This window comes from Grus americana, chromosome 3 (genome assembly GCF_028858705.1).
Source record: "Grus americana isolate bGruAme1 chromosome 3, bGruAme1.mat, whole genome shotgun sequence".
In the NCBI taxonomy this organism is placed as follows: Eukaryota; Metazoa; Chordata; class Aves; order Gruiformes; family Gruidae; genus Grus; species Grus americana.
The window spans coordinates 72,739,426-72,753,678 of NC_072854.1; the positions used below are offsets into that span (position 1 = coordinate 72,739,426).

Genomic DNA, 14,253 nt, shown 5'->3' on the forward strand with positions numbered 1-14,253 from the left:
CTCGCATTTTTAAAAAAGTATTTTTAAATTTTCAATTGGTAGACTCAGGACATGCCATTTACTACATTCTAAATACGTAAGCAGATACTGATGTTCTATTAAATAGACATTTTACGCTGGAACATGCAGAATAGCAGAGTTCTTAAATGAGGAAGGACCAATTCTTGCTGTGTTTTTTTGGGCAAAAGCTATGAAAGTGGTTGAATTAAGAGTGAGTGTTTTCCTACTCCCCTCTCTATTGAAATAATTTAATTTGTGGTTCTGCCAATGTTGGAATATAATGTGCTATAACAATATGCTGCTCTGTTGCATGCTGTCTTGAACCTGAACTAATTAAGAACTTGTCTGAATGCATGCATAGGCCAGTATTTTTTTTTTAAATATATTGTGGCTGTCTCAGAGAAAGGGCATATACTCAGTTTCTCCAAAACAACCACATTAATTTGATAAGCATTTTCTAGAAAGATTTAGAAGTTATGTACTATATACTCCTTGAAGGTTATTAGAGCTGTGTAGTCATTGAAAATGTCTTATTCATAGAAAAATAAATATAAATAATATGAAGAAAACATAAGTTCCTTGCATCTTTGAAGACACTAAACACAGATATTAATGTTCAAGGAAGGAAGAATGCAAAAATCCAGATGTTCTAACTTATAGCTCCAATCCCAGAATGCAGCAAAGGATAGTTCTTTAATGTAGCAGACTTATTTGTGGAAAGTTACACAGCAATAATGCTTTATTATTTAATCTATTGAAGTTTGGGCAATGCATACATTGAAAGAACTATCAATAATGAGAAATATTAATGGTAACTCCAGAGAAATTATTTTCAGTTCTTAAAAAGACTGTAGCTCCAGCTAATCAAGATATTGGGAGGACGATGGAGGGAAAGAGAATTAACTACATGGTTAAGAAAGTAACTCTTTCATACAAAACCTTTTTTAACTTATTCCTAAATTAAATAGTCCAGTAAGTTCAGCTTCACAATTGTTGGCTTCAGAAACCAGTTTTGGGACTTCTGCCCATCTTTTGCTTCCCTTCACAATAATAAATCACTGGCAGATCTTGGTTTTCAGTTCTGTATATCTTAAGGTGGAGGCATTTCTTTTATGCCCAGCTCCCTTTCTCCCTTGGCAGCAGAGAATGGAAGGCTATACAGAAAGCAGTATTTGGCTATTAAGCCTTTCCTCTCTGAAATGTATTGCTTTTTTCTTGTTGGGAGAAAGAAAACATAGCAGAACTAACAAAATTGGACCACGGTCTCTTTTTTATTAACTCCAGGTCATTCTTCCCTTAGTTTTATTCTACTCCCCTTCATTAAAAAAATTGGGTGAGATTACCTACCTCTGCCCCAGGGCTGGAGAAAACTGGCATCCTAGGGAAAGGAACAATGTTATGCTTTTAAAAATCAGCTTTATGTTCTCCAAATTCTTGGATGTTGTAAGTGATGGAATAAGTCACAGAAGCCCTCAGGTAAATCATGGTTCTGATGGGCCATCTCCCTTGCACAGGCACCTTAACTTCAAAACTGCTTGCAAACCCCACAGGGCTGTGCATTACACAAGACACCTCCACTTTTAATCTCTACAAAGAACATCTCTGTAGAAGTAAATTTTTGTTTGTAATAGACAAATCACTGTCTTTTACATTGTTAATATTACTAATAATCTACCACTAGAGTTCTGAAGCTTTTTCTGCCAGAAAGGGGATCAAGGAAGGGAAGCTTCTAGCCTCAGATCTCAAAACAACACTAAGTTTGATGTGTAAGATCTTGGGTCTGTAGACAGCAGGAACTTCTGACACAGGATCTCCTTTTGATTTTGATATTTTAAAACCACAAAATACACAGACTATTATAACTGCTTTTTTTCCTTCAAGTTTCTTTTGATGACGCCATGAAAAAGAAACACAATAGACACACAATGGATGGATTAAAAATTGGTTTCTAAAAGTAAAACAATTACTTAAAATGAACTAAAAGAATATTTATGGGAGTGAACAGTTAAAAAAATCAAATTCAGATGTTCAAGAATATTTTATTGCCATGAGATGACTTACTTATATAAGAGGTGCGAAGCTTTTTCACAGACTCTGAATATAAGTTAGAAAGGCCGCACATGCAAGAAGCCACAGTCAGCATACCTTTATGAAGCAATGAGAAAAGGAAAGACGGAGACACTAACAGTACATTTGAGACAGAAAAGCCAGCAGAATAACTTGTATAACCAGGTTTATAGAATGCTCTTGCCATGCAGATCATTAGTATTAAAATGTAAGATGAAAAAATATGATTGTGTAACAGTTATATTCAGGAACAAACCAGACTTCATTCATGAACATCTTAGACACAGTTGTAACTCAGTTATGTGGATCCAATACATTAAACCAACAAAAGCCAAGAAAACAAAAGCAAGTAATGTTTAACACTCCAAAAGGCAGTTTATCATCTAAATGCATGAAGCAGAATTTAAGCCCTTTATTCCTAAGATAAACATAGTCAACCAGTAAAGTTATTTCTCTCAAAATATTTTCTTCTAATAAATAAAGCTTTATTTTTAAAATTACTTTTTATCTGACAGGATACCAGTTGTGTTCTGCTCTATGTTAATGATTTTTAGACCAGCTTCCTCAGTTGAAATAAGCTGACTGGTGCTAACTAGATCTTTCTCAAACCAATGATTTACTAATATACATCGTGGAGCACCCATTTCAATTTGAGTAAAAATATTACCTAAAGAACTTACCTGGACTTTATTCTGGATCTCAAAATAAAGCAACCAACACTACAGCATGAAGAAGTTTATTGAACAGTTTATTTCCAATCAAAAAATAATCATTTGGGGCAACAACGACAGTTTATAATTGCCTTTAGCCATTTTCCATATTAGCTTAAAAGTATCCACTACATAACAAGGAGGAGAAAAAAAAAAACCTTAAAAATACTAAATTTTCTTTTTGGCAATAAAAAGCTTGGAATTTTGACTGAAAAGTCACTTTCCTCCTCAGCTGCAAAGAAACACTCTTCTTCAGTATATTTTTAAATCAAAGTCCTTTTTTCGAAAAAGATTTATTTTACCAGCTTGTATTTGGAAGTTTATTTGGTTCATTTAAACCAAAGGCTTCCTCTCAAGCATAACATAATGGCATACAGAACATAACATGCTTTAGCTCACCAGGGACATTCCTAGTCAAAGTTTAAGATAGGAAGCCTAAAGATCCCAGCAGATACACTGACTATCTGCAAGCATTAATGGGTTTATACAAGCATGTGTTATGGGTACTAGGTTTATCAGAAATACCAGGATACTTCTACTCCTTCATCCTGTGTTAAGTTGAACTCTTGCAAACTGCATAAATCCATTTTGCATTTATACTTATCTACTCACACAGATAATGTTTTCCCATCTGCTTTAAAACATACACTGCACTGAAGAATAAGTAATGATATCAAGCATCAGTAGATTCCACTAAGCAACAGTTTTGAAGAAACATGAAGAAAGAAACCTGCAATAGTGACATTAGGGACAGCTCAAGAAGAAAGGATGAAACCACAATGGAGAAAGTATGCTTGTGTTCAAAGAATATACACTAATAGCCCAGATAAGCTCAGCAAAAAGGCACAGTTGGTTAAAACAAGTTTTGGGTTACTCACCTCCAGATGGTTGCCGAGTTTTTCGGGGAGATCGTGGCTCCCTGCGATAAGGATCATTGGAGCCATACAGCTCAATAGTGCCTAGATTCAAGAGCACTGTCTTCTGGAGGTAATCAACCATGGCAATACCATTACAGTTTCCAAAAACTACTCTGGAAAAAGAGAAGTGGAAGGAAAGATAGTGCTAATCAAATGTTGGTAAAGTTTTATATTGGTATTTGTTGCTGTTCAGAATTTTAAGACTTCCTAGTTTTTATGAATTACCCTACATTATGCGTATTTAGAAATTACTGGTTTAGAATGCAGTATTAATTGTTCTGTTGTAAAAACAGTGACACTGAGTAGAACAGATCACCGTCATTGTACTTGCCAACCTATCTGACAGTCTTAAATGAGATTTACTCTTGGCTGTACAGTGTCAGGTGAAGAAGTGTGATGCTGATTTGTTTCTGATGTTAGCATCATCAGGATCTGCCATGACCCAAAAGGAATGATCTTTTAAGCACGGGAGACTGATTGCCTCTCTTGTGTTGCTGTGTAGCTCATGTGAACATGCATGGAGGCTTAATTTTTAATAGATAATTTTAAATCGCTTTAACAGAATACTGAAAAAAAATGTGTAGAATATACTTACAGGCCATACGCTGAGTTGACTGCTAAGCTGGTTATCTGTTGAGGAGGTTCTCCACTCACCCACACTAGCTGGATAACTAGCTCAATTTGGTAGCCTGGAGACTGCTTGAGAGGGGAATTTTTTACTCTGCAAAGTAAACAAAATATGGTATCTTTTTATGATTCTCCACAGTCTCCATTTCTTCCTTATGGGCTCAGAATTCGTTAAATTCTACACCACATTGGACTTTAGAAAGCTGGAACATTGCAAAGAATCAACACAAACACATAAAAGCAGCCAGGAAAAAAAAATGCATTGGAACTGGTCATTTCCTTAAGGGACATTTTGATTCATTACCTAATTAAGCAATGAAAAAATATTTCATTTCTCCCCTCTTCAGAGCAAGGCATAACAGTGTTAGCATACTGTATTGATTTGAATAAAGGCATTCAGTGTCTAAAAGTAAGGTGTTACCCATTCTTTTCAGAGTTCCCAAATGAACTGAGAATGGAAGTGGGTGATTGGGTGCATGTGGAAGAAGTGTACTGAAAAGGGACACTGAAGCACAATGTATTGAGACAAATGCAAACAAAAAGCTGATGATATTGTAGAGAAAAAAGAAAACAAGGTAAATTATTATAATGGTAGACTGGTTGTATGGAATGAATCTGGGAATGGGGGAATTTAAGCTCCTGGAAAGATTTTGTTTGATAAGTTCATTCACCAGCGTGCAATGTCCTGCAGAAAGGACTAGGTCTTTCATCGTTTAAGGTGAAGAAAGTTACATAGAACATAAGCTCCTCCAGTTCCTGATTTTCCCTTATTTTACCCATTCATTCTCATTAATGCGTATTTTGGTTTGCCAATACTTTACAAAATTTCAGCATTTTCCACTTTGTTTTATTCCATCCAGTTTTCTTTAGAAAGACAGTTCTGCAACTCAGTACAACTAATAAGATATGAAAACACCCAGAGAAAATAACACCATCAGAATTAGTTATTTTCTGGATGGATGCACTCAGAATTAAACTCCAAGTTCAGACCTTAATTTCAGAAAAGAAAGTACATACATATCTTAACTTTATATCTGAAAATAAAGTTCTATGTACATTCTGAAAGGAAAAGGTGATGATTAGAGGCCTTATAACGCACTCTTGTAGAGGATTAAAAGATATTGTCTTCTTTTAACCTTCATTTCTCAAGTCAAAGTTCACACATGAAGAACGTTAAGGAAAAAGCCTCCAAATTTAAAAAAAAATCTGAAAATTGGTCAAAGACGAACACTGCAAGCATTATGAGGGATCATGAAAAGTAAAGATACATGAGAATGGGATATTATTTAACTTTTTCCTGTTCCCAAAATACAAAGTAGTTCCCTTAGGGAATTATGAAAAAATATTTATAAGCCTAAAAGAGTTACCTCTCAGTTATTTATTTGTAAGCATTTTCATTGCTTTTGATTCAGCTCTAAAAATCTAAGGCTCTGGAAAAATAACAGGTGAAATTTACTTGGCCTAAAGTTAAGGAGAGCCACAAAACATTAAATTACCTATTTATCTCAATAGACAATAAGATTTCAAAGTAACTATATGGTTGCTATTGAAAATGTTTGCTCTAAAGAATGAGCATCTAGAACTATACTAACATCTATGCCAAAGTTTCCAAAAGAAGGTAGCAGTCATACAGTAAGAATTTTCAGGTTTTTTTTTTAAAAAGCAGCTTATGAAGTTTAAAGAAACTAAGATTGCATATTAATTTCTTAGAACAGAACTCAACTTCTCAACTTTGAGATATTTGGAAAACATCGCTCCACGAAATAAAACATTTTTACCAACAATGACATTTCTGTAAGATTATGAAAGTACACGTATTCTCATCACATATTCTTGTAAAGTTTGACACTCAAAAGTATAACAGAATATACTTACTTTAAACATGGGACATTATCACGAAGTCCATCAGATGAACTGCTACTAGTAGATGGATGAGACTGGGGAACAATGGATTGAGGATTGGAACCTGTGCCTGGAGTTGGTAAAGGTGGCACCTGTTCACCATCTGGAGATTCAACATCATTTATTTCATATAACAGACGTACTTCCAGCATCTGTAAATGAAAGCAAAAGAATTATCAGTAAAAGTGCAACTGAAGATACTAGTTATTAAAGTGACATCCAGGACTCTTCTGTCTTTTAAGAGATAACAGCAGTTTAATAAACAGTGCAATCTAAACACACACATGCTCTTCAGAAATACATACTAACTATACTAGACTGAATATCTGAAGGTTGTTAAAACTTGAAAATATAACTTATTTCCCAATATTCAAAAGTGTGCTGCTTAACATTGGAAAGAAATTAAATAGCAGATACAAGACACATTTAATTATCATTCTGCACACATAAATTCTCAGTTATATATGTACTTGTTTCATGTAGTTCAGGAATGCTAAAACTAAACAGCAATGAAGGCATGTAGACAGCTACACTGTGTTGTAGCACTGTACACATGGGACTCAGTTCAATGTTTAATGTTGCACTGAACTAGACCATATATTTTAAAAAACTGTAGGTTCATCATGATTTCAGATTTCCTTCTGCTGGGTCTATAACAGTATTAGTATTAATTGTGGTGAAGTGTAAAGAAAGTTTTCCACTGTTTTATTCTCATCATCTGCAAAGTAGAACTTAACTCATGGACCAAAACTAAGAAGTATAAGCACTCCCAGTACTGAAGAATAGTTTGCTAGGTGCTGATTTGCAAAAAAAAACATTTAGAAAAACTATTCCCTCAGAAGGGAATGTACTTGTACATAACTAAACATCAGAAGGAAAAAAAAAACACACAAGTCTCATCTCCTTAAAATGAGACTTACCTGAAGGGGGTAGAATGGGGTGGAGGAGGAAAAAACCTGCATTACAATTAATGCTTTACTCAGAACTTACAATATTTTATAATTAAATGGCTTCAAGTTCACTTTCAGCTCATACATTTGGATAAGCTGTATGTGTGCATCTGATTTAACAAAGGACTTTCAAAACCTCATCATTGTATCTTAGATTAAATCAGTGACACAGCAAAATCCTTAACAGACCTTATGGCATGTCTGGCATATTTCCACTCTTCTAGCTCTGCATACTGCAGAAGTTTTGCCAAGACAGATGGTAATTATTAGGTATCAAGCAAAAAAAATGGAATCAACTCCCTAAAAGCTTTGAAAGTTCTTCAACTCCACCTCTCATTCACTTTTGTTTTAATTTCACCTTTGATGCACCCAAGTTGTGACCCACTATTTACTTTGACAGATACAAAGAACTATTATTGCAAAACTTGAAAAAGCCAATGAAACCCAAAATTGTGGTGTGCAATTTTCACTTTTGCTGAATTTCGTAACTTATTTTTTCCCTCCACAAAAATACATCTCATTTTGAGGCAATTGTTTTCGTCCATTCCATTAATGAAAGATAATGAAGAACTGCATTACTACCACAGTTGTTTTATAGCTTACTACTACAAAGTTAAAAAGTGGTTCTATTAATTACCGGAATGACTTCTGTTGTGACTTCCTGCTTGCTGAACCTGTAAATAATGACATGTGCAGAAACTCCAGCTATGCACAGCATTCTACTTTCTGGACACCATGAGATGATCTGAATAGCATATGGATCTTCATCTACTATATCTGTGTTTGGCCTGTCATCTTTATTCCGTGATTTTTCAAATACTTTGGCCGTTTTTAGCTTATAGAGTACTTGCAGTGTTACTAGGAACAAACCAAAAGAGACAGAAATTAGCTTTGATCTAAACAAATATTTTTCTCATTTTTTCTAGTTTAGAAACTTGTCTTCATAAAGCAACTATATTCAACAAAAGAGGACAGAGTAGAAGCACTGAATATCAGTGTTGACTGTGCACGGTGCACCACTTGCCCAATGCAGGATCAGTTAGTATTAAAAAACACAACACTTTTCCCGAGAGATATATACTAAGCTTCAACTATTAACTAAGCCCTCACAGCTTCTCAACGCTTAACTATACTTTGGGATCTCTTTATAACATCTAGTTAACTATGCCACACCCACAACTTAAGCCTACCTATGGCAGCAAAAGTGAAGCTCCTTTCCTTTCTCCTTACAGTATTTCAAATTCATGGCCTCTCAACTGCATTCTCAGACTTAACAGCCCCAACTCCTCCAATTTTTATTTTGTCCTCTTTGATCATTCAAAAGCATTGGCCCCTGATCAGTCCACATTTTTCTTGATAGCGTGTTTCTTAGAACTGTTCTAGTGAGGCCTTGCTACAGTTTAAAATTGTGAAAGAATTACTCCATGTTGGTTTTAAAGAGATTCCCACTTATTTATCCCAATGATTTTTTTGTGAAACATTGCAATCCAGTAGACCTTTTTTTTTCCCAGATAATAAATTCTGAGTGTAAATCATTGATCCTATATTCAAGTAAATGGTCTTGGATGCTATTCAAGAATTAGCAATGTCATTCTCAATTGTAATTCTAATTCTTTCTTACATTTTCTTTCAGCTGTGTTGGTGTTGCTTTAAAACTTCACAGGCATATTCTCTAGTCAATGGCCCAAATCACTGCTACAAATACTAATCATATCATTAGGAAAACTTGATTTATAGCACCCTTTCTCCTCTTCTGTATTTCACTGGTTTTACTTGAATCACACTTCCCTAGCTCATCTGTAAGACTCTGTTATTAGAGATTCAAAAGTTTTAAAATCAAGATACAGGATACCTGCAGTTTCTTCCTTAACAGGTTTATTTATCTGTTTTAGAATGAAACTAAGTGCCTTTAAGAGGATCTCCTTTTGACAGATCTACACGGAATAGAATTTTTAGGCACACAGAATCAATTAGGTTTGGATTTCCCCCCCCCCCACCTCTCTCCCCCCCCCAGGTTCCACCCCCACCCAAAACTGAAATTAAAGATCTCTAACAGTCCAGATACTCCTCCTCCCAGTTTTTAAACATATACATTGCATCTGTTCCCTCCCACACCCACACACCCCTTTGCATTTTGGACTCAGTCTTCCACAAGTTTTCAAAGGCAACTGATAATGATTCCAAGATTGTTTCAGACAGCTTTTAAGTACCAAGTGTAAGGTTAGTCAGAACTAGAATAATTAAAACATGTAACTCTGAATTCAAACATCTGTGTAGTTCATTCTAATTTGCATTTCTCACTGTTAGCTGTATTGTATCAGATGCAATTGACCCTTTAACTGAAACACAAAATGGTATTAGACTCTTCAGGCACGTTCAGTGTTCCAGAGAAAAGTTTATTTTACTGTTCTTCTGCCTTTCTTCACAAATGTCTAGATCATTTTATTAGCACAAACTACTACTGGTTTCAATTCTCATTTTTAGATACTGTAATTTATGGGGAGCTGATGTCTTATAAACACATGCCTCTCTCCTGTCTAAAAAGACCGAAATAACTTACTGAAGTTCAATTGTACTAAAAGGGAAAGCATTTGCCTGTCATGCATCTCTATGCTCAATAATGTGCTTCTGAAGGTGCTTCTAAAAAATGTTAGACCTCTTCCATTCTAGCTGGCCCTTGGACTACCAGTGCATTTTCACTGAGGTGGTAAAAACAGTGAAATAATTAACTAAGAAAAAAATTAAATAAAATTAACATTAAAGTCAAAGTTTCCTATGGAGTTACTGACTCTACATGAGGCAGGAAATAATGAGAATGACTAGTCTTCAATTACATTCCATTAGAGAAATCAGTAAGTTTAGAAAACTCCTACTGCACAGGAAAAAAATCTCTACTGAAAACACTTACTTGCTGAGGCATCCCAAAACTTGATTGACCCATCAGCATGCCTATGAAATATTAAAAAAATTAAGAAGGTGAAATGGTTAGTTGGAGTGTTAGATCTCTTTGCTACCAATTACAAAATATACAGATAACATTCTATTTTTATTAGTATTCTTAGTGATATGTTTTCACAATTTATTAGAAGCTGATATTTTACAAATATGTGCCCCAATTACTTTAGACAGAAGGGATTAAAAAAAACATTTGGAGGCTAACTCCCCGAAATTCCACTGTACTAATACTAATTCACCATTTCAAATACTGATTTCAGTTACCTCCATTTCCCATAAGCAGTTTGGTTTACCTTACCATGTGATGTTTCTTAAAAGATACCCTTTATTTGGAATGACACTTGTAAAAGCTGCCTAAGTATACTGCATTTCAATGTAAATGAGTCACCTAACTTGTTTGTTTATCCTTGAAATGAGAATCAGATGACTAGTCTTTTTTCAGGACTGTCTCAAAGTCTCTGCAATGTGTAGTATAAAGTGACAGTAATCCTCATTAGGGCTAATGGGCTGATCTAAAATAACCTTTAGTGCTCTCACTTTCAGTGATGCACTGCATGGTTATAAATTACATTTTGTTTATGCTCCTTAGAATATTATTAGAAGGATCAGTCTCAAAAGGGATCAAAATGAACAGATGTAAGTATGTGGTTGTCCTTTTTGAAATAAACTTGGCTTCCCTTTGAGAACTGAACTCTAACTATTTAATGGACTTCCCATGCTTTAAAACTCTACGCATCTATTTTCCAGAGGTTAAAGAATAAAAGCTAAGTTTCATCCAGGATATATTGATAGCAAGCAGATATAACAACAATGCCACATCATAATAATAGCAATCCCTGTAAAACACCTGCTATCATTTTGTGCCTACCTTCTCTTCCACATTTTGCTTTACTTTCTTGTTAACATCTCAAGAAGAATGCAAGACAATTTCTTAAATCATTCAAATCACTCTTAGAACATTGTTTTCTATAAGAGGAACAAAATATTCTCACTTCTACTTAATCAGGTAAGTTATTACTACACTATGGCATCACTTACCCTGTAATAATTATCTCTGGGTAGCTCTGAGTGATCAAACCCCAGTTGCCTCCACTGATTGGCCATTCCTAGAAGATTAACAAATACACCGAGGAAGAAAATATCATACAGTGCAATGATAAGCCACTGAAATTACCGCAGATACTACAGATTCCAGTATTTCACGTGACCAAAAAGTAATTAGACATATCCACTGCAGAGAAAAAAAAACCACAAAACAACAAGGGCTATAAACACCACCACTGCTCCAGGAAGTCCCTTAGCTTCCAGTGATATGGAAAGCATGACTATAGGCTTGACATATGCTATATCCTCTCTAGACATCTGCTATTAGCCACTGCCAAAGACAGGGTAACGAGTCAGATGGAGCATTGGGCTTAGTATGGCCACTCTTATATTGTTTAGAGCTGTTGATTTTCAGTATTTTCAAATACATATGTATGTACTAGATGTTGTACCTTCTTACTGTAACCTTGACGTTTCTGTCGAGCACCAACTGAATAGAGTGCAGGTATGAGGTCCACAGGACAATCAGCAAAATATTCACAACAGGTAACTGGAGATTCATGTATAGTCAAAGGATAGGGATTCTCAAATATAGGGTACCTTTAACGGATGAAAGGGGAAGACTGTTAATGTGGGGAAAAATATTTTTTTAAAAAATGCAGAATACAAGAAAACCACTGAAGACTAAGTTTGAATTCTTTTCCTACAGATGAAAATATATGCACATCAAATTAATTGTGAAAAAAATACCCTATGCAACTTTACTGTTCATCCAGTACACTATCAAGATACTGTAGTATCCTAGACAGAACATGAAGTTTGTACTGTTTCTAGACTATTTCTAGAACACCGCTATTCCGTATAGTTTTATATTTTTAAAAGCTTACTATTTTAATGGCCCATTGAAAACCTGCGGTTACCAAGTCCTAATTGTAGTAATGTGTATTTGTTTCTAACTCTTCAGTATATTCTTCCAGGGAGAAAGGCAGGAAGAATCCTTTTCTCACTTTGTATTAGTATACTGTTCTTAAAGAGAAGGTTGTCCAGCACTTTTCATAACCTACATGCAACTACAAGATCACTTCCTGAAAGTTATAGATAGCAACACTGAGTTACCAATTAGAAGCAAACACACACACACACACACATATATACTCTCTACCACCACCTTCATCAGCAAAGTGACAGTCTTAATGAGAAAAAAGCCAATAATAATGAAGTAAATATATCTGTGTGTAAAGAAACATTTATCTTCAGAGAAATGCATACTATGCATATGCTTTTTTATTTTTGCCTTTTTATTGAGAGGCAGAAAGGGTCAGCTTCTCAACCTATCTAAAGGAAAAATTAGCAATAACACATGAAAACACCTCTGTATAAAAGTTATTGGTATACAGAATATCTGGAAAGCTAAAGCAATCTTTTAAAAATTGAATGGAAGAGAGGCTTATTTTGTTAAAATATTATAAATCCATATGACAACACAGGGCAAAAGGAAACCTGTAGCAAAAAATCTATTAGTTCTGTTGTTTTTTTAAGATGTAAAACAATACTTTGCAAGCCAATCATTACAAAGACCATTATAAGTCTTCTAAAAAAATAACTGCTAAAGATTTTTTTAACATGAAATGGAAAGAGCTTTAACATAACTTTGAATTTCAGGCACTGCAAACTGTTTCACTTAAAGCCTTGTACCGTTAACAAACCTTTTTGTTTCAAGCTCATTAAAACTTGTTTTATTAATCTGTCAGCATATGAATGTTGGAAGCTTAATACCATTGATACATCAGAAACAAGTTTTGGCCACGTAACATTGGAAACATCTAAATGAAATTGCTGCAGAGATTAGGACTAAACTTGACTTTCCAAATTCAATAGAGCCTTCATTATCTAAGGTATCACCATTGAATTTGATGATGCATATTTACAAGTTTGTTGTGCCCTAGGAGGATGTTCTTCACAAGGTTTTGGTTTTTTTTCCCTTCATTGACCATTGGTGACTTCTAAACAGGAACACTACAAAGACCTTATCCATCAGGATCCTCTGCTACTAATCTCTTCGTAGTTAGTTGTTACTGCCTATACTGATTTCAAAACCCTTGTTAAAAAAAGTTTGCAGGATCCAGAATTTTTAATCACCACCTAATAGAATATATGGACTGTTCCATGGACAAAGGAGAAAGACTCAAAATGTGTTAAGCAAGTATTAGTTGTGAAAACTGTAATAAGATACTACTTTTAAGCAACCTCTTACCACAGTAGTAAACCATGGAATAGATGTTACCTTTCTAATTTTATGTATATAATATTTATTGCATTGGTATTGAGTTACATTAAGCAATACAGATAGCAATTCATTTGCCAATAAAATCAGCAAATATTTATGTGATGACAACAACACTCAGTATCAGACAAAATTACCTGGCTTATCTGAGCAGCTGTTCCCCCTGCTCCCTTCCCCAAAATTCCAAGCTCCCCTCATAGCACTAAGGAATCAACTTCAGAATAAATTATGATAATTAAAAGCCAGCAGTGATCTGTGAGTAATTTCTGTCGGTCAATCAAGCCTGGAAAAAGTCACTTAATATTCTACTCACCTACTACATATTAACTTGAGGAAAGCTGATCTATAAAGATTCTCATTTCTGTTGAAGAAACCTTATATTTAATATTCAAAATTTTATGTTCTGGACAGGGAGGTGTTATGGTAGATTAAAACACTACAGAGCAGAACAATAGGCTGACCACTGCAGCCAGCCATTAAAATGACTACACAAGATTCTTACCCATTTTGTGCAAGGTCAATGAGTACTAAGTCCTTTTCCAGAAGAACAACTACAGCATATGGTTCCTGAAAGTCTGAAATCAAGAAAGAAAAAAGTTACCTATTAGTAAGTATAGTTCTATGACTATACAGTTTCTGAAGATATTTTATATACTGACTCCCCAGAATACTCCAAGATAAGTTTGGAAAAGCCATGCTATCCCTTTAATTCAATATTCCCAACTCTCAATTTGCTAGAACCACTTAAACAGCTCAAATAACAGGAAAAGGAACATGTAGAAGAACTTGTAGAAGCA

The 14,253-nt window shown here is 34.8% G+C and overlaps 1 protein-coding gene across 9 annotated transcripts in view; it reads right to left on the reverse strand.

Moving 5' to 3' along the window:
• Positions 1–14,253, reverse strand: part of STXBP5 (syntaxin binding protein 5) — a 114,857-nt gene that overhangs the window by 32,915 nt on the left and 67,689 nt on the right. For all 9 annotated transcript variants that reach the window (XM_054819751.1, XM_054819750.1, XM_054819754.1 and 6 more), the window contains 8 exons: positions 13,959–14,031; positions 11,625–11,772; positions 11,167–11,234; positions 10,082–10,122; positions 7,811–8,031; positions 6,197–6,375; positions 4,290–4,415; positions 3,656–3,807 (listed from right to left, as the gene is read on the reverse strand). In XM_054819751.1, the coding sequence (XP_054675726.1) occupies positions 3,656–3,807; positions 4,290–4,415; positions 6,197–6,375; positions 7,811–8,031; positions 10,082–10,122; positions 11,167–11,234; positions 11,625–11,772; positions 13,959–14,031 (1,008 nt within the window). The remainder of the gene's footprint in view (positions 1–3,655; positions 3,808–4,289; positions 4,416–6,196; positions 6,376–7,810; positions 8,032–10,081; positions 10,123–11,166; positions 11,235–11,624; positions 11,773–13,958; positions 14,032–14,253) is intronic.